This window comes from Melanostigma gelatinosum, assembly GCF_949748355.1.
Source record: "Melanostigma gelatinosum genome assembly, chromosome: 11".
Classification (NCBI taxonomy): domain Eukaryota; kingdom Metazoa; phylum Chordata; class Actinopteri; order Perciformes; family Zoarcidae; genus Melanostigma; species Melanostigma gelatinosum.
In genome coordinates this window covers 16827206-16845978 of record NC_136644.1, presented here as the reverse complement: position 1 = coordinate 16845978, position 18773 = coordinate 16827206, and the positions used below count along the sequence as shown (strand labels likewise).

At 42.2% G+C, this 18773-nt stretch overlaps 2 protein-coding genes across 14 annotated transcripts; one reads left to right on the top strand and one right to left on the bottom strand.

The window, feature by feature from the left end:
* Nucleotides 1-39: 39 nt before the first annotated feature.
* LOC306784859 (sodium/hydrogen exchanger 9B2) lies at nt 40-15890 on the top strand. 13 transcript variants are annotated; one of them, XR_013772386.1, is made up of 15 exons: nt 231-328; nt 1181-1418; nt 2328-2516; nt 3402-3603; nt 3957-4127; nt 5548-5816; nt 5903-6030; nt 9741-9916; nt 10327-10433; nt 10913-11062; nt 11307-11415; nt 12102-12238; nt 12413-12596; nt 12985-13096; nt 15794-15890. XR_013772386.1 is itself a non-coding variant. In XM_079279006.1 (14 exons), the coding sequence occupies exons 2-14, from the start codon at nt 1308-1310 to the stop codon at nt 13044-13046; spliced, it is 1995 nt and encodes a 664-aa protein (XP_079135132.1). In that variant the 5' UTR covers nt 40-130; nt 1181-1307; the 3' UTR covers nt 13047-13752. The 13 variants fall into 13 exon arrangements, 11 of the variants coding, with proteins under 11 accessions (XP_079135132.1, XP_079135133.1, XP_079135136.1 ...); XM_079279006.1 differs by lacking the exons at nt 231-328; nt 15794-15890 and adding an exon at nt 40-130 and having other exon boundaries at nt 12985-13752; XM_079279007.1 differs by lacking the exons at nt 231-328; nt 15794-15890 and adding an exon at nt 75-130 and having other exon boundaries at nt 1206-1418; nt 12985-13752.
* Nucleotides 14967-18127, bottom strand: cisd2 (CDGSH iron sulfur domain 2). Its single transcript, XM_079279014.1, has 3 exons — nt 17884-18127; nt 15657-15871; nt 14967-15438 (listed from the first exon to the last, which is right to left on the bottom strand). The coding sequence occupies exons 1-3, from the start codon at nt 17984-17986 to the stop codon at nt 15349-15351; spliced, it is 408 nt and encodes a 135-aa protein (XP_079135140.1). The 5' UTR covers nt 17987-18127; the 3' UTR covers nt 14967-15348.
* Between the last annotated feature and the right edge of the window lie 646 nt (nt 18128-18773).

Below are 18773 nucleotides of genomic sequence, written 5' to 3'. Positions count from 1 at the left end.
CCCCTTACGCGTTACTTGGCCATCACTAATCCGCCTCATTCCCAATTCCCAGCTGCTCTATCTGCCTCATGACTGCCAGGAACGCTGCACACTGAAGGTTAACACGCGATGACTATGTTTACGATATGAGGTGAGCTGTTTTTCCCCTTTTAATGTAGTTAACGTTGTACTTTTAGGGTCTCTCTAGCGTAGCTACCGTGCGTGTGGAGAGTTCACTGACAGCTGGTGGACGGAAGCACTCAGTCGGCTACTGGCGAGGAATCCAATATCGGACAAGGCTTCCCTCTCGAATATCGATGATTAAACACGTTCAAATACGTTGACGGTGGTAAGTTAAACTTGATGCTGAAATAGTTTAACGTCAGTGCACGTTACGTTTTAGGGGGAGTTAACGATAACTACCGCTACCTAAAGCTAGCTAACAGCATATCAGCCTGAAGACGGTGTACTAGCTACATCGCGACATTCCGGCGCTATCTCCCGCCTAACGTGTCTATGCTGTCAGTGAAACGATGGGGTAATATTGTTAAATGAATGAACATGAGGGAATCGGTAGTCAGCGTTGGTTATCTGCCGCTGCTGAGAAAGAACGTCCGTGTCCGATAATGGGATCCGTCCACTAACGTTAACCCTTTGACGAACTGTGGTTCCGTAAGTGTACGCCTCTCCAGCAGTACACTGAACCAAACGCAAGGACAACCCGACCTTTGGTGGCTAGCTAGCATCAGATGGCTACCGGTAGCTCTGTTGTTGACATTTGCCAAGATAACCCCAACCTACTTGCCCCCACATCCACGAGCTAGATGAGCCATATGGTGGAGCTGTAAGCATTGATTAGTGTGCTCTGTTCACAAGTGGATTAGCTAACGTCTGTTGGCATAAGCAACTGCACATTGTAGTAGCGTTAGTTTAATGTATATTATATGTAACCTGATATAATGCCATTAAGAGTTCAGTATTTGTCCATTGTAATGAGGTAACGTTACAGGTTAAGTGAACACAGCACGAGGTATCCAGCGTGCAGCTATATCTGCCTCACAGATTATCATTTCGAAAGGAATCGTGTGGCTTGAAACCTTGTTAGTCCCCCCCCCCCCCCCCTCATACTAACATTACACTAACTGTAACTATTTGAAAAATTGACATCTTAACAGTAACTCCTGTATGGTTGGAAAAACAGGCCATGCCATTTTCTACACCTGTAGCAACACCTTCGTTAAGTGAAGGAACTGCCCATCAATGGCCAACCCCACCCCTCTGCTGGATGTGCTGTGAGAGAGAGAAGTGAGAGGAACAGAAAATCTGTCATGGAGGACACTCAGCCCAAACCTGCTACCCCGGAGCCCATCCTTGAACCCATTCCAGTACCCAGCCCACTGCTGGACATAATCGCTGTGCCTGCAGCAAACCATTTGGAGGTATAGTATTTTTATTAACAACTGTTCACTGACAGCTGGTGGACGGAAGCACTCAGTCGGCTACTGGCGAGGAATCCAATATCGGACAAGGCTTCCCTCTCGAATATCGATGATTAAACACGTGTCACAGCAGTAAGTCGAACTGTTATCCATACGTTGACGGTGGTAAGTTAAACTTGATGCTGAAATAGTTTAACGTCAGTGCACGTTACGTTTTAGGGGGAGTTAACGATAACTACCGCTACCTAACAGCATATCAGCCTGAAGACGGTGTACTACATCGCGACATTCCGGCGCTATCTCCCACCTAACGTGTCTATGCTGTCAGTGAAACGATGGGGTAATATTGTTAAATGAATGAACATGAGGGAATCGGTAGTCAGCGTTGGTTAGCTGCCGCTGCTGAGAAAGAACGTCCGTGTCCGATAATGGGTTCCCCGTCTCAATGTGAGGTGTTTGATTTAACGTCTCCACTAACGTTAACCCTTTGACGAACTGTGGTTCCGTAAGTGTACGCCTCCAGCAGTACACTGAACCAAACGCAAGGACAACCCGACCTTTGGTGGCTAGCTAGCATCATATGGCTACCGGTAGCTCTGTTGTTGACATTTGCCAAGATAACCCCAACCTACTTGCCCCCACATCCACGAGCTAGATGAGCCATATGGTGGAGCTGTAAGCATTGATTAGTGTGCTCTGTTCACAAGTGGATTAGCTAACGTCTGTTGGCATAAGCAACTGCACATTGTAGTAGCGTTAGTTTAATGTATATTATATGTAACCTGATATAATGCCATTAAGAGTTCAGTATTTGTCCATTGTAATGAGGTAACGTTACAGGTTAAGTGAACACAGCACGAGGTATCCAGCGTGCAGCTATATCTGCCTCACAGATTATCATTTCGAAAGGAATCGTGTGGCTTGAAACCTGCCCAACCCCACCCCTCTGCTGGATGTGCTGTGAGAGAGAGGAACAGAAAATCTGTCATGGAGGACACTCAGCCCAAACCTGCTACCCCGGAGCCCATCCTTGAACCCAGTCCAGTACCCAGCCCACTGCTGGACATAATCGCTGTACCTGCAGCAAACCATTTGGAGGTATAGTATTTTTACTAACAACTGTTCTCTGGTGTAACCTTCTTATATTGTAACAAAACTGATAATGTGTTTATAAGCCTGATATAATGTATTGTTTGTTGATAGGAAAATGACATAGGCTTTGTGTTTTTTTATATTCACGAAATAAGATATTTTAGGCAACATATAAATGATGTGGCTCTGCTTCTTTAGTCCGCTGTGTTGATTTACTTCTATGTTTTAATATTCTGCTTCATAACCTTGTAATTTAGTTATTCGCCTGAGATCATTTGTTCATCATTTATTGCTGTAATTCTAAAAGTCAAAACTATGAGTGAATGTACCATGACAGTATGATAATGAGGGTGTTCTGGGAGTCGCATTTATCAACAAATTCCATATCCTCACCGTATTATTTGCCAAGAAGCAGCCTGTAGCCTGTAGCCTGTAATCTGCTGGTATGCTACAGATAGGGCACGATACTAAATAAGGGTTCGGCTATTAAAGCGGCTCCAGGGACGTCTACCATTGTCTAATCTTTCCATAAGGAATGCATTCATATTTGTGTCAATGTGACACCTTTTAACCTGGTGCATGGCGTAAGATATCCCGTTAATGTTGACTGCTCAGCTACTTGTGTAACGCCTGGATATTGATAGAAATGTACTGCATTTAATATTTTTAAGGCATTTTCTTACACTAATCTGCATATTAATCCAGCTCGTGAAGTCATGAGTTTAGTTACAGTTATAAAAGATTGAAAAAAATCCAATTGAGGTTGTTCAGCCAAATATCTCTTTTATATTGTGTGTTGTGTCTCCAGATGTGGTGTTAAGGCATCGAACAAAACATTGTGTCCACTGGGCAAACATTGACCATGTGCGTGTTCTGATCCTCCTCCTGCAGCACCTGAATGTGAACCAGATCCAGGTGGTGGTACGGCGCTGCTCCAGTCCAAATGTCACAGAGGAGACCACCCATTTTATTCCTCGGAACCTGGTGGTGGATGCTGGCACAAACACAGACCCGCTGGTGGTCTGCTGCCCCTTGCTCCACAGATTTTGCCCATGTCCACCAAGAGGCCTGCTGGCCTCTCTTATTACCAAAGGTAAAGCAAGTGGGGTCTCACGTTGGCTCAGTGAGCTCCTGCCCAGAACATCTACTGCAGGCCAATCCCTTCTTTCACACTAGACTGTAAAAACTGCAGATATGAGTATCTTGTATCCTTTGAACTACTAAAATTGAGCAATGTTATCGATAAATAAATGCATATACACACACTATTTTATTTGATGTTCACATTACAAAACGCAGTCACAGAGAAAGGCAGTCAGTCATCAACAAACTGGTAGTATTTATTAAATGACTTAGATGAAGACGTTTTAGAGCGTAGCAACAATACCGATAGTGACTTCTGACATGACACAGTAGTCTCATGTCAGTCCTCTGTGTCCTCTCCAGTCTTTCTGGCAGCTGTGCTCTTTGGCGCGGTGTGGTCCATCACCGAGAACGAGTGTCGTCCAGGGGGAAACCTGTTTGGCATCACAATCCTCTTCATCTGTGCAGTCATCGGTGGCAAAGTGGTGGCTCTCATCCGTTTGCCCAAACTTCCACCGTTCCCACCTCTCCTTGGTAAGGCTGATGCTCAGGTGTGTCTGTACAAGCCTTTATTTCATTTTGGTTACACAGACAATACACCATCTTTCAGGGTCGGTGTTAAAACTGCTTAATGCCCGTCATATGTTTGTTAGAACAATTAGCCAGATGACACACAGGCTCACCCGTGGAATCATTATTTAACTCTATAGTTCTACCGTTGGAGCAGATTGATCAGTACACTGAGTATTCCAAATGTACAGTACAAAGAATTGTATAAATAAGCAGTATTAGAGCTATAGTTGGTTTTAACAACTGAACTAAACTAAAATGTCTTTGAAAAGCATTCGATTTACAAGCAAATGTTAATGTTGTAGCATAAATGCTGCAAGATGTTCTCTATTTATGAATTAACTACAGGTGTATTGCACATTAGTAGCCACGGACGTATTTACTTGGTGACTTGTAACAATGTAATCTACCGACTGAGTCATTTCACCTTTGTCATTGATTTAAAAAAAAAAAAAGAAAACGAGGTTGAATCAGAGTTCTCGATTAACTGAACAACCATGTTACTCACTGGTTCCGGCCTTGGTTAAGTACACATTAGCTGCTGTTGGTTTGAATTCTGTTTGTCACTTTTAGTATTTTGCTGGTGTTTTGTTATCGTATAGCCTACACGATAATGGTCCTGTTAGCTTAAAATAAGACGGCTGTTGTCACTAATTATGAAATAACAGACGTGTGAGTCTTGGTCAGGCTCTGGTTTGAGGTGATGGAATGTAATCGAATGTCTTATTTTACATCATTAATGCTCTCTTTGGAAGAAATCCCCACATTGATCAGAGGATAGTTTGAATGAATTATAATATGAATTTCTGGTATTATGACTTTGGAAGTGGAAATCATAATCCATCAGCTGCACCCCTAACAAGATCAAAATCAAGGACACTGGAGCCACTCCTTATTCACAAATAACATCAAACGGTTCAGTGTCTGTTTCTGATAACAATCGTAAAAGGTTGTGGTGAGACCGAAGTCTACTCTCACCACTCATTAACAGTGCTAGATATGGATTCTTTATGTATTATTTCCCTGTTGCAGTTCATCATTGTTCTTTGCTTTCATTTAAAAACTCCTTTGAGAACCCATTTATCATTGATTTATTTATCATAAAGATCTTAAACTCAGCACAACTTTCACTATTCTCCATAATGTTTTGTACCTTGGCAGGTGACTTTAGAGAAGGTTTGGATATTGTTGAAACTCAAGTTCTTGGTGTTCTAAAACAGCAATCGCAGTGCTACAGTGGGTCTCAGTGTCTCAGGTGTCCAACGTGAGCAGTGTAAGTTCAAACAGCAGCAGGTGGTCTTGATTGTTGCTCTGTATGTGTGTGTGTGAGAGACGGTCCTAAAGGATCATCTGTCCCTCTCTCGCTCCCTCTGCTGTGTTGCAGGTATGCTCGTGATGGGTTTCATGCTGAGAAACATCCCAGTCATAACACAGGCGGTGTACATTGACTTCAGGTGGTCTGCGTCACTGAGGAACATCGCTCTGGCTGTCATTCTGGCCAGAGCTGGTCTGGGGTTGGATCCCACGGTGCGCGACATACTCTGCTATCGAATCACAGGAATGAGGGAAAAACAAGCACATCTGAGCCTTGTAGAAGATGTTACTAGGTTATACAGCAGTGTTATCAAGAAAATGTCCAGATGTTCCAGCCAAGTAATGACTACATGCAAATCCTCTCGCTGTATGAAAGTGAATTGATGACTGTGACTCTGTAATGATGTGTGTGTCTGTGTCGTCAGGCTCTGAGGAAAATGAAATCCGTGTGTCTACGCGTGGCTGCTGGGCCCTGCATTATAGAGGCTTGCACCACAGCCCTGATCTCTCACTTCCTCATGGGCTTGCCCTGGGTGTGGGGCTTCATACTCGGGTAAATACAACACTACTCACTCTCCCACTCCAGCTCCACTCTTCATTTTCTACTTCCAGTATGTCTTGGACCGACAGACAGACAGGCAGACAGGCACAATTCCCATTAAAGAATATATTTCTTTTTTTTCATGAACCAGGAAGAAATATATTCATCATATAAACTTCAACATTATTTTTTTGCAATTTCTTCTTTTTATTAAATAATGTGGCCGTGAGGATACAGATACGACATGTAGGGAGGAAGAAAGGAGACTGATTTTGACTTGACTAGGTCTCGTTCTTGTGTCAAATTTCTTATATTTTCTTATATTTGCTGTATGAGCAGACGTCTCAGCAGTTTATTACATTCAAGGCAAGGCAAGGCAAGTTTATTTGTATAGCACATTTCAACAACAAGGTAATTCAAAGTGCTTCACATAAAACCATTAAAAGCATCAAAACATAAGGCAAAAGAAAAGGAGATTTAAAAACAATTAAAGAAACAGTGTAAGAAATAAAATTCAGTCGTAAAAAGTAAAGGAGATTTAAAACATACATTGAAACAATAATTGATGTCTCCCTGAGACATTACGCTGCACGCAATCAACCATACACTGCCGCAATTCTGCAATTACTCGCACACAAACCACGTCTGGAAAAGATCTCTGCCGATCTGCGTTTTATAGTTACATTCAGTTACTGAATGGTGAGGACATGGATAAGTTAGACTGAAGCCGGGTTCACACTGGGGGCGAAAGCACCGCGACCGCCACGGTTTTCTGAGAAGCGCTGACCGCATGCTTTTGACGCCCCTGTAAACCAATCGGGTTGCTCTCACAGAATGCAGCACGGAGGTCCGTGTCTAACTCCTGATCTTCAGTGATGGATTCTGCATCTCGCGTTAGCAACTCTGGCAAGAAAACACAGTGATAAGCTTCTATAAACAATCTATAGGATGTGTGGAGGATGAATCTCACCCCATCGGGAGGAGGCCAGCACACGTGTGTCCAGCTGCTTCCTACAGTGGACACGCTGCGATAATAACTCGACCAAAACTGGTTTACAGTTAAAAGGATTTTAATCCCACTGATGCAAGTACGATTACAGATAAACAATGGAGTACATACTCCTATGAAATATTACCCCACCCGGTGCAAAAACTCTCCTGCTCCTCAGGGAAAACACGTCCGTTCCCTCGGGGCGTAACTAACAGAGAGAAAAAAGGCTTTCTAGATCCCGCCCTCATAGCCGCTCGAAACCCCTCCCCTTCCGTTTATCCCAATTCCTATTGGCTAACTTCCAGGAGTATATTCGCCTGTCTGGCTTCCTGTCCCTGCGTTTACTAACGCATTCAATGTCTGTCTGGTATTGCGCAAACCCTGTATGATAATCCTTCAGTATAGAAGATAAACTTCTGGTCTATGCTCAAATTTCTTACAATTCCCCCCTAACCCACAGTTCACTGTGGGTTAGCTACCCAAATGTTCCTGGAGTCCTCCCCCCTACTCAATCCAGGGAGAGGCTCCCTAACTATCTAAACAGTGGCAAACAACAATTCATGCATACAGATATCATTTCAAGTATTCCTATCCGGTCTGTTTCTCCCTACGCTTGCCTCGCTAACCCAAAAACCAGTCGAATCCGTTGAAGTCCACTGTCTTCCATGTCTTGGGGCTGGCAGGATCAGGAGACAATCTGCAGGCCAGAGAAAACATACTGAGAAGCCTTGACTGTTCTTTTACACTTGACAAAATTACATTTCTTAATCCTTACACCCTAAAATCCCATTATAACCCAATTAAACAAAATAAATCTCAAAATACTCATCCAAAACAATCCGTCTATTTCCCAAATTTCCAATATCTCACCGGATGTGTTTTAGCCTGTTTGATGTTCAATCCTGTCTCTGCGAGTGTCTTACTCGTTACCTTCGCTGCTGCACAGTGAGTGAGGTGGTGCCAGGTTGCTCCTGGTTTACCTTTTACCTTTACTGCATGTGAGGTTGCCAATACTACCTCTCATGGACCGGTCCACCTTGGTTCACTCCACTTGCGCTTGTGGACTCTTATCAATACCAGACTGCCAGGAGACATGACAGGAGGCGGCTTCCTTTCGTCAGCTGCTGCTTCTGCGTTTGTCACCTGAGAAAACAAAACTCGGCTCATGTTAGTTAGAGCTCTCGTATATTTCTCAATTTCTAGAGTTAGCAAGTCTAGGCTAGGACCTATCACTGAGTTAGAAGCCTTGGATTTTGCTGTATTAAATTCAAAAGTTGTGGTTTATCATGACGTTATTAAATCTCAAAAAATGTGAGTAGCACCTATAGTGAACACTGTTCTAAATGTGGATCTACAAAAAATGTTTTACACCTTACCAATCTCCCCTTCACCACGATATCTCTGCTGTAAGAGATCACGTGGCAATCATCTATGTATCTTGGCTATACACTGAACCTCCCCATGGTCCTGGTGACAGCATGTGCATCTGTTGATGTCTCATGGGAGGAGGTCCAGATGGTCCCGTTGGTCTTAGGTGCTGCTGATGTTGTGATGGGAATGGAGCATGTTGTGGTGCTGCACTGAACGGTCCTCCTGCTCTTTTATGAGGGCAATCTCTCACCCAATGACCTTCTCTCCCACATACGTAGCACTCTCCTTTACTTACAAGACCCTCAGGCCCCCCTTTATAGTTACCTCTCCCTCTGTTGGCTGCACCACTTCTGCCTCTGTTGGGTGCACCACCTCTGCCTCGCGGTGGAGGCTGGTGGTACACCACCGTCGGGGCTGGTACTGCTGGAGTTGGTGGCTGCTGGGCTTCTGCTGCTATCATCCGTTTCTTGGCCTGAAATTTTCTATTTTGTTCTCTGTCAACCTCTGCTACTTGAAGTTTCAGCAGCCGCCGCTGCAGTCTCTTTATCTCCTCGTCTTCTTTACTTTCTGTTAGTCTTTCCTCTATCTGCTGTTGCAAATCTTTTCTGATGCGTTCTACTTCTCTTAATTCACATTCACAAATTTCTTACAATTGTATTTGTAAAATTGTATATAAATGCTGAAATAAGCATCCCCTGCTTTTGACTTTCCTCGCCTCTCTTCTGAACAACATACTGTATGAACAAGAAACATGTTTCCATGAAGCAGACAATAGAAAACTGCTCTCCAACAGTCACTAGATCATATTACTGCCTCTTATCCTCTCGATCGCTTGTTGTCTAATGGGGTTAAGAGATGAGAAAAATGTATTGACTTTTGACAACAAAATTAATCTAGTGATTTGGTTTTTTTTGCTCATTTAACACACCACAATAACTACCGTCATATTTGTGCCTTGTCAGCATTCGTGTGACGTCGGTAGGTGGAATGGAAATTGCAAGATCGGGTTTTTGAAACGGGTTTTATCAGTGGATGGGGGCTGATGCAAATATGGTTGTACTTTTCAGAGGGCTGACATTTTCTGTTCATTCTTTGTTTAAAGATTGTTTGCACAATTTTAATTATGATGATTGGAAATTTCTGAATTCTAAAATTCCGTCTGTATTTCAAGCCCAGCCAAATGATTATCATGAGATAATCAAACTCATTGCGATCACATCTCGTCTGCAGTACAAACCACACGTCATGCTGCAGGAATTCCTCTCTTTTGCATATGATCCAAGCATATTTAACGGCTGACGCTTTCCTAACTGTATCAAAGGCAATTCTTGGATCTGTTTTCGTCTCCTCCAAATTGCAGCTTTGTGTTGGGTGCTGTGTCCCCAGCAGTGGTGGTGCCCTGCATGCTGCTGCTGCAGAAGGACGGCTACGGCGTGGAGCAGGGCATCCCCACCCTGCTGATGGCTGCGGGCAGCTTTGACGACGTTCTTGCCATCACAGGGTTCACCACATGCTTGGGCATGGCCTTCGCCACAGGTAAACCAGTGGCTGTTTGTGTTTGCGTGTGTTTTAGAAGTGAAAGGGAAGAAGTTCTGACTTGAAAACACCACCTTTACCTCCACGGGAGTGGCAGACAGTTCAGTGCAGGTCAGCACGGAAAAGTATACGGAGTAAGTAACTTCTATCTGTAGTTTGTCAGGAGCTCAGCAGAGGGTGTGAGTGGGCCGCTTACTCTCATGAAGGTTTTTTTTGTGCCGAGTCACAGTGCATTTTGTGTGTCATTACTCCAGTTTAGCACAGTGTAGAGCCTCTATGGGGCTGTACTAAACAACACAACACCATCAATGATTACCCTGCTACTGCCATGAATGGTAATTGTCTACACACTTTTAGGACTATTAGTTCAGTTTATTCTATTGTCTATTTTTTTGTGCTGATCCTTTTAGGCTCCACTTGGTTCAACCTCCTGAGAGGTGTACTGGAGGTGGGCGGCGGGACCATTGTTGGGATTCTTCTTGGCTTCCTCATCCAGTACTTTCCTAGTGTTGACCAGGTAGGCATGCTCTTGCAGCATTGCTATATTGCTCAGTCGTCCTGACACCACTTGACATCACATTCTGTGTGCGAAACATCTTGGGAAGAGCCAACAAAGGCTCGTTCGAAAAATCAGTGACGTGTTCCACTTAAACTGATAAACACTTAAGACTTTTGATGAGAGCACTTCGGATTCATCTAAGTGGGGAAGTATTCAGGGATAACATTGGAGATGTTTTTGTGGGTCACAGATTTCCTTACATAACAGAAATGACTTCACGATCTCAACTCCATCAATGTGTTTTAATAGCCTGTCAGACTTCTGTTTGAATCCGTGTTATTTAAACTACATTTTGAGATAAACCACTGCTATAAAACGTCATGAACTACCGAGTATCTTCCGACACCTTACAAGTGTTACATAGGGCATTCTGCATTTATAGATTTAGGTATATTACAGTGTTCTATATTAAATTATTGACTGTCTTTTTCACGTAGAAACACTTGGTCATAAAGCGATCCTTCTTGGTGCTGGGTCTTTCCGTCTTCGCCGTGTTCGGCAGCAGTGTGGCCGGCTTTCCCGGCTCCGGAGGCCTCTGCACCCTGGTGTTGGCCTTCCTGGCTGGCCTCGGCTGGGGGTCAGAAAAGGTAACAGCGTATGCATCCATACATGTAGTACATAGATAATATTTGTCAGCTCTCTGCTCACAATAATCCACCTTTTTAGAGCTTTTGGCAAGAGAAGTATGGTATATTTCACAACTATTGAATTTATCAAGCATATATTTTTTACCAACCTACTGGGTTGTACAGTAAGTCCTTCATTGTCTACGCTACTGCATGTCACAGACATAATCTTCCTAAAAAATGTCTGTGTTCTGTCTGTCTAAAGGCCCGTGTGGAGGAAGTGGTGGGGTGGGCGTGGGAGGTGTTTCAGCCGCTACTCTTCGGACTTATAGGAGCAGAAATTCGAGTCTGTGAGTTGGAGGGACTCACAGTTGGTAAGACGACCACACACACACACACACACAAAAACACAAATTCATGTGACTGCTTTTACTGTGAGAGATTCAAATGTGGTATGGATGTAAATCGAGTATATTTCCATAGGCAAAAAGAGGCCCCAGGAGATTTAAGCTCTCTGTCTGTGTCCAGTAAATACAAAAACCTGATTCTGCATTTTCACTCATGCACTGTGTACTTTCACAGACATGAGTTACCTGGGAAATTTCTCCCCAAAAAAATCAATCTTATTCAAGTATATAAAATATATTTTGATGTTCTGCAAGTAGCAGCTGAACAATAAAACTCTTACTGTTCTGACAATATTGTAAATGTAATATAATGTCTTTAACAAGTTTAACAGTGTTTATTTTCTGTTACTGTACTCTTAACAGGTACTATTGTTGTGCTTCAAAATGATGGCTATCTATTTTTACGAATTGTTTTTTGTTATTTTACAAACAAAGGCCACACGCATATCTCCTCCACACTCTTGGTTTTATTTCCTTGTATTTTACACTATAAAATGAGTCTGCAGTGTAAGAGGACATGTGGCAGCTGTATGGGTACATACAACCCCTCCTTGCCCACAGCAGTTAAGGGGAAGTGCTGGTGATGTAGTAATTGTTGTATCGCAGTATAACCAATATAGTGTAACACCTCTGTGTGACTCTGTGTGTTTTAGGTCTGGGTATAGCCACGCTGCTCATTGCCCTGCTGGTTCGATTACTGTTCACCTTTGTGTGTGTGTTGTGTGCGGGCTTTAACATGCGGGAGAAAGTGTTCATAGCCCTAGCGTGGATGCCCAAAGCCACAGTGCAGGTATGTCAGCGGTACACTCGTGTTCCTGAGAAATAGACGCTCTCCTCCGTTTAGCATTTTTACAGTAAATCATTTTGGTTGTACATAAAAATATGCACACTCAAATGTTTTTTCTTACTATCCTATCATTGCGAGTGAGTAAAGAATAAACCCTCGTGTCCTTTTCCTCATCAGGCAGCGATAGGCTCCACAGCTTTAGACATGGCCAGGGCGAAGGGGGACAAGGAGCTGGAGAGGTACAGCATGAATGTGCTGACTGTGGCTGTGCTGGCCATCCTCCTCACAGCGCCTGTAGGAGCTCTCATCATAGGGCTCGCTGGACCTCACCTCTTACAGAAACCAAAGAACTCTGCCTGTGGTGAGCGAGTCAAACTAAATTTATCAGCCGTTTTCTTAGGTAGGTAAAGTCCTACATTCAATATTTCAACTCAGCTCAACCCCTCCCCGTCGCTGTGTTTAAATAGTGAATATGCTTTTCCCTTCCTCACCTTTGTGATAGATGCATCCACTCAGAAAAAGGATTTGCATAGTTATAGGTTGCTTCTGTTTACCCTGTCAGTCATGCCCTCAAGTATTTTACATTCACACAACACCGGCATTGTTTCCATTGTAGTTTAGTACACGGTGCGAAAGTGCAACTCACCGTTGCTTGTTTCCTACTGAATCTGACTAGCACATCATTGGGCCTTAACCGAAGGGTTTCTCATGACTTTTTCCTCCCTCTGTCTCCTCTCCATCTTTCCTAGGTACTCCAGCAGGAGACGACGAGGACAATGAAACTCCCGTCACCTATGAGAGCACACTCTGACATCACCTGTCTTCGTCCAGTAAGCAAGGACATTCAAAGAGACTTCCGAGGTGCTTACACACTTGGGATAGTTGAGCTTTCCTTCAGCCACCGAGTGGCCCATTCAGTCTCTCTGTCTGCCGGTCAGCTCCTGATGTTTGCCGTGCTGCAGGAACACATGAATCACTCTGTATTTATAGCCTCTGGTGCTTTCCAGGCCTCGGGCTCCAAACAAATGTTTTTGTATTAGACGCTGTTTCCTTTTCAAGGCTGTACTGACGGTAGCAATATTTTATTGTTTTAAGTTAGACCACAAAGTTGACACGCGTCTTTAGGTGTTCAGCACGATGTTTGTACAGATATTTGTGTATTTATTTTAATTAAATGTGTATTGGTGATGAGGTTTGTCGTCAAATACTCAGGAGAAAAATAATTCAACCACTTTCCTTTGGTTTACACACAGTGCTGCTAAAGCTACCAAAATTTGCTACAATCACCATGTCGACTGATTATATTCAAAACATTCATGTAAACCCAACCGTTGATTGTAAGGGAAAGTTGATTTTTCACATTTGCTACATTTTACTTTTTTTTTACAGAAGTATGCAGTGTAACTGTATTTACATTGCCTCATTGTGTATTAGTATCGACTATGATAACGCAACAGAATTCAGCATTAGTTTTTTACCAAATATTCTTTAAATGATGAAATATACCAAGATCTGTTCTTCTCCTGCATTTTGAATATAATTTAAGTTGTGTAGTGACAGGATAATAGCTTTTTTTAAAGATAATTCTTACTATGCAAAATATTTGTACAGTTCGACGTAATGTGTGCTTTATTATGTTCTTAAGTCAAGAACTGTCCCTTAAGTTTGGGCTTCCAATCTGTTTGCTTTCTACCCGCGCTAGCAGCCTGGGTCTAGGGATGGCTCATTTGGTCCAGACTGAAATCTCTAAACCACAATTGATTGGATTGTCATGAAATGTGGCACAGATATCCACACTGTCCAGAGGAACAATCCCACTGACTTAGGTTTCTCCATCACCACCATGAACTTCACATGTGTGGTAACGATTGACACTCCTAAACATCTAATGCACTCCTGCAGAAATATGACCCTAAATGCAAGTTGTACCTGACCAAATGGGTAGACGATTAGATCGTGCTTACGACTTACCTCATTTCAAATGATTTCAGCTCAAGGTGTCAAAGTGTTACCCAGTCGTAATATTGAAAGAAGAGAATGAAGCTACTGTTCTGTTTGCCAAAAACTGTTTGAGTTTAACATCCCGACTGTTGCTTTTTACAAATTAGAGTAGTCGATGCAAGCCACCGACTTACAAAAGTTCAAAGAGACATTCGTAGGCATCATTGTGGAAGTACAGATCTGACGATACAAGCCGTTCATGTATAAAATAATGCTGATGAATCTAGGAGGAACAGTCCAGCAGGTCGTCAACGATGCACAGCCATTGTGACAATACAGAAGCAAGAAGAGAAGAAACGGTACAGAGCTAAAGTCTGATGCTGCAGAAGTTACTTTGTGAACCCTCAACACCGTACTGAGGTTGAAACTGTACGACTGGATATTACTCAACGGTGTAGTGGTTTGAAATGTTTGTAGGCAAGAGTTGAAAACAAAATTGAAAACTCAAATGTTTAAAGGCTATGAACAAATAAATATTTGACCATTTCCCATAAACACAATAACTTAGAAGAGAATAAATCACACCCTGAAAGAGTGAACAGCATGTTCACAGACAAAATCAAACCTAAGAATCGTCCAAAATGAAGACTGAGTACAAAATGTTGGTTACGGGTTGGACAACTGTCAAGTATTTCATTTTAAACAACCCAAAAAAAACATGTACTCTGATGGGTTCAGAATATTGAAAGTCATAAGATCATTGCATTTATGTTTCAAGCTTTCCTCTCAAAGTGGTCCCGATGATTTGTAATTTATTCCAAAAAGAGTGAGACATGACTACAGTTTAACTTCGTCATATAGAAAGGCTGCCCTGTTAAAGTAAAAGTAAACCATGAACAAAGGCCCCAAAAAAAAAAAAAAAAAAAAAGCTTCCTTGCTGCTTGATATCATTACAGAACCTAGAATACATTCTCACACAATACAACTGGAATTTTATATTTGTAGGTGTTTTAGGACCACTTCAAGTAAAGACTGGTCGTCTGCATTTCTGAGCAACTTAAACAACACCAAGGCAAGACCAAGACTTTTGTTAACAAAAGACAGAAAACTAGCTGTTAACTATGAAAACCAAAGACTGGGGAGGTGAGAGGAAAACGCCCATCAGCAGCCAATTATAGTATCTTCTTCTTGAGTATGAGCGGTCCCACGTTGTCTCCAGTTAGCTCGTTGTGCTTTAAGTGTGACCCGTCACAAACAGGGAACTAGAACAGGGAACAACCTAACATTAGCTGATAGGCACGATTCAGACACATTGAACTCCTTCTTATCCGAACTGTAAAAAGAAATGCCTACATTAACAAATGACTGGGTTCAGTAATACAACGTATTGATCAGATATGTATCAAATGAAAAATGACTGCCAGTGTACCGTTACCATGAACGGTGATATCTCCATGCATAGAGAAGAGGTACAACTTACCGTTTTGGAGCGCCAACAGCGACAGTAACACACTCTTGCGCTCTTCAGGTCCTCGATGTCTATCTCGTTGACCACTTTCGGGTGCTCTTTCTGGATCTTCGGGTTGATCAGACTGTCTTTCTGCTTCTTCTTCTTAGGCATGAACGGGCGAATGGTCAGATAGCCCAGCAGAGCCAGGATACCCAGGAGAGGCAGCAACCGGAGCCACTCGGACACTACAGACACACCACAGACATCTGAGCAAGAACTACAGCGTGGACACAATATACAATATAAACTGAAACCACCGTTTGCTTCAGGTTGAAATGCTGTTGAGGGGACAGAAGCTCTAAAGACCTGACGCTTCAATTCAGGGAAGAAACGATCAGTTGATTAATCAACTTGTCAACTGACAGATCATTTAATCACCAACTATTTTGTTGTGTATTTGTGGAAACCCTTTGTACAGTCCACATGGAGAGGACGGACAAGTGAAGTGAGGATTAAGCACAGTTATGTCATTTTGCTTAGCGATGAGTTACACCCCACCTCCTGGAACTTTTCATAATACCCTTATGGCAATTAAAATACTTTCCATAAAAGGATTTGATGCCTAATGGGACGTCGCTAATCCTTGACATAAAACAACTTCAGAGACAAGTTTTAACATCTGGCAACATGTTAAATCAAAGCAGACATATCAGGCTCATACTTGTATTTTTGGTTTCTACTAGAACATGATTTCAAGAGTAATGACTCACTAGCTGCGTTCCAAATCACCGCATACTTTCTCTTTTTACTTTTAGTACAGCGGCTGCTCTGACTTAAAAGTACTTACTGGTGCATGCTGGATTGCATACTGCAAAGTGCGACCAATGTAGTAGAACATCCTGGTATTTGTTGGCATACTGCATTTGACATAATATATTGGGACATACTAAATATTTTTTTCTGGCATTTTATATAGTATGTTGGTATGGGTTATTATATTTAGTATGTATGGACCCTGACGGCTCGATTTAAAGGCACAGTGTCTGAATACGAGCTGTGTGCATATCTTCGGATGATTTGCATTGAGCATTTTGATACGTTCACAGTATTTATACAGCACCTAGACCTGCTTTATGTTACATTTAAGAAAAACTCACTTTCTACAACATGTGACTTGTACAAGACTTTCACAAGCCTAATCAATTAGTACTAATTAACTCAATCACTAAACTCTTCCATCTGTTGCATTTCATCTGTGTTTTTGCTACTCAAATGGTTGTAGCTTGTCAATTGTCACATGGAGCATTTCAGCAACGCAGGGCTAGCTCAGCTTTTCTATACATTTTGGGGCTATTTTTAGGCTAAATGTGATACTTTAGCACACCTGTGCTTTACTAGAAGCGGTGCATATTTGTTCTTCAGAGTATGATTCAGTCTCGTTGTTAAAGAGTTGCAAATAACCAACAGCTCATGATGTTGTCCAGTAGAGGCTTTCTGAGAACACAGTTTCAAAAGAATATCAAAGTTTGCCATGCTTCAGTTTAGAAGAGCAACTAATGATTATTATTTTTATACATTTGATTAATCATTTAATCTGTGAAAACACCAGAAAACAGCCCACACCCAAAGTGACATGCCAGGTTGGTAAATCTACTATAATGTGACTTAAGAATAAAGCAGCAAGTTCTCACATTGGAGAGGCTGCAACCATTAAAAGGTTACATCATTAGTAGATTAATAGGCTAAGAGCTGCAACTCTGCTTTAACGAATATGATTACGTGAACATGTTCTCATCTGCAGGGACCATGAGAATGAGGTCACAGACCTGAAGCAGTTGTCAAACAATGAACTTGAAGTAGTCTGTATGTTCCCTTCTAGGACTACCTGTGAATCCTTTGATGGTATGAACTGGTTACATATTGTGATAAACAGCAGGACAGGTTGCAGCTTGTAAAGATGCTACACTAAAGTGTATCAACATTCAACCACAAAATCAAACTTAATTGTGTAGAGTATTGCTTTACGACTTAAAAGGTCATTACTGAGTTTACGTGGTTCCAAAAACAGAACAAACTAAACGACGATAAAGAGTTGTATTGGAGCCAAAGCAGCCCTCGGTGACGTGTTGTAGGACAGTCCCAATTACAGTGCAGGCTAGCGTTAGCTAAAGTAAGTTTGCACTGTGCCTGAAAAAGTGAGGCGAGAAGTCATCTTCACTTGACAGTCAGAAGTTGACACACAGCTGCAGTTAATTACCTGTCAACCTCGCAAATCCGCCGATCGTCTCCGGAAGCGGAAGCTTCTTGAGGTAGGCTGGGAGCTGGACTTTGATTATCCTTGACACAGATTCTAAAACCATCTTGGAAAGCTCAATGTTGCAGGTTTTGTGTTTGACTTGAGTAGTTCCTGGGGCTCGTTTGTGTCACTGCGTTCATTGCTGAGCGCAGCTTGTCACCGGTACGTAAAACTCACACCGTGACACCCGTTGAAACACGGAAACGTCCGGAGAAGATATGCGTTGAAATGTTAGTGAATATACGTAACGACGACCGGTGACGCTGGAGTGTGTGACCAATCAACGTTGGAGGAGTTGGTGCCTCGTGATTGGACAACTTGAATTCAGCTTGAATGAGGTGGTTTCTGTCTACTTCAAGTGCTCCTCGTGAAGTTAGTTTTTATACACACGTAGATAAAGATTAATAAATAAAGCAACCTTTGAAAAAATCTGTTTGTGACATAAGATGGTAATATAATTATCTATCTATCTATCTATCTATCTATCTATCTATCTATCTATCTATCTATCTATCTATCTATCTATCTATATATATATATATATATATATATATATATATATATCTCTATATATATATATATATATGAGCACTGTGTATGGTGTGGAACATGACATCAAATACAATGCCAGTAAGAGTGCTATCTTGATCTGTAGAACCAGAGAGGACAAATGTCTAAACTTCCCTGACTTCAAATTGTCTTATAACAATCTTGGTGTCTGCGATGAAGTAAAATATCTTGGTCATTTTATATCAGAACACACATGACCGATGATGTTGACTTTTCTAGGCAATGTGGTAGGATGTATGCACAAGCAAACACTCTCTCACGCAACTTTGATATATATCTAC

Bases quoted from the DNA above. Each gene is read 5' to 3' on its own strand.
- LOC306784859 (XM_079279006.1), top strand. From the start codon at position 1,308: ATGGAGGACACTCAGCCCAAACCTGCTACCCCGGAGCCCATCCTTGAA. The intron at 9,917-10,326 runs GTAAACCAGTGG...TGATCCTTTTAG, and splicing joins GGGCATGGCCTTCGCCACAG to GCTCCACTTGGTTCAACCTC. The intron at 11,416-12,101 runs GTAAGACGACCA...TGTGTGTTTTAG, and splicing joins GTTGGAGGGACTCACAGTTG to GTCTGGGTATAGCCACGCTG.
- cisd2 (XM_079279014.1), bottom strand. From the start codon at position 17,986: ATGGTTTTAGAATCTGTGTCAAGGATAATCAAAGTCCAGCTCCCAGCC. The intron at 15,872-17,883 runs GTAATTAACTGC...GTGTGTCTGTAG, and splicing joins CGGATTTGCGAGGTTGACAG to TGTCCGAGTGGCTCCGGTTG. The intron at 15,439-15,656 runs GTAAGTTGTACC...TCCCTGTTCTAG, and splicing joins GCTGTTGGCGCTCCAAAACG to TTCCCTGTTTGTGACGGGTC.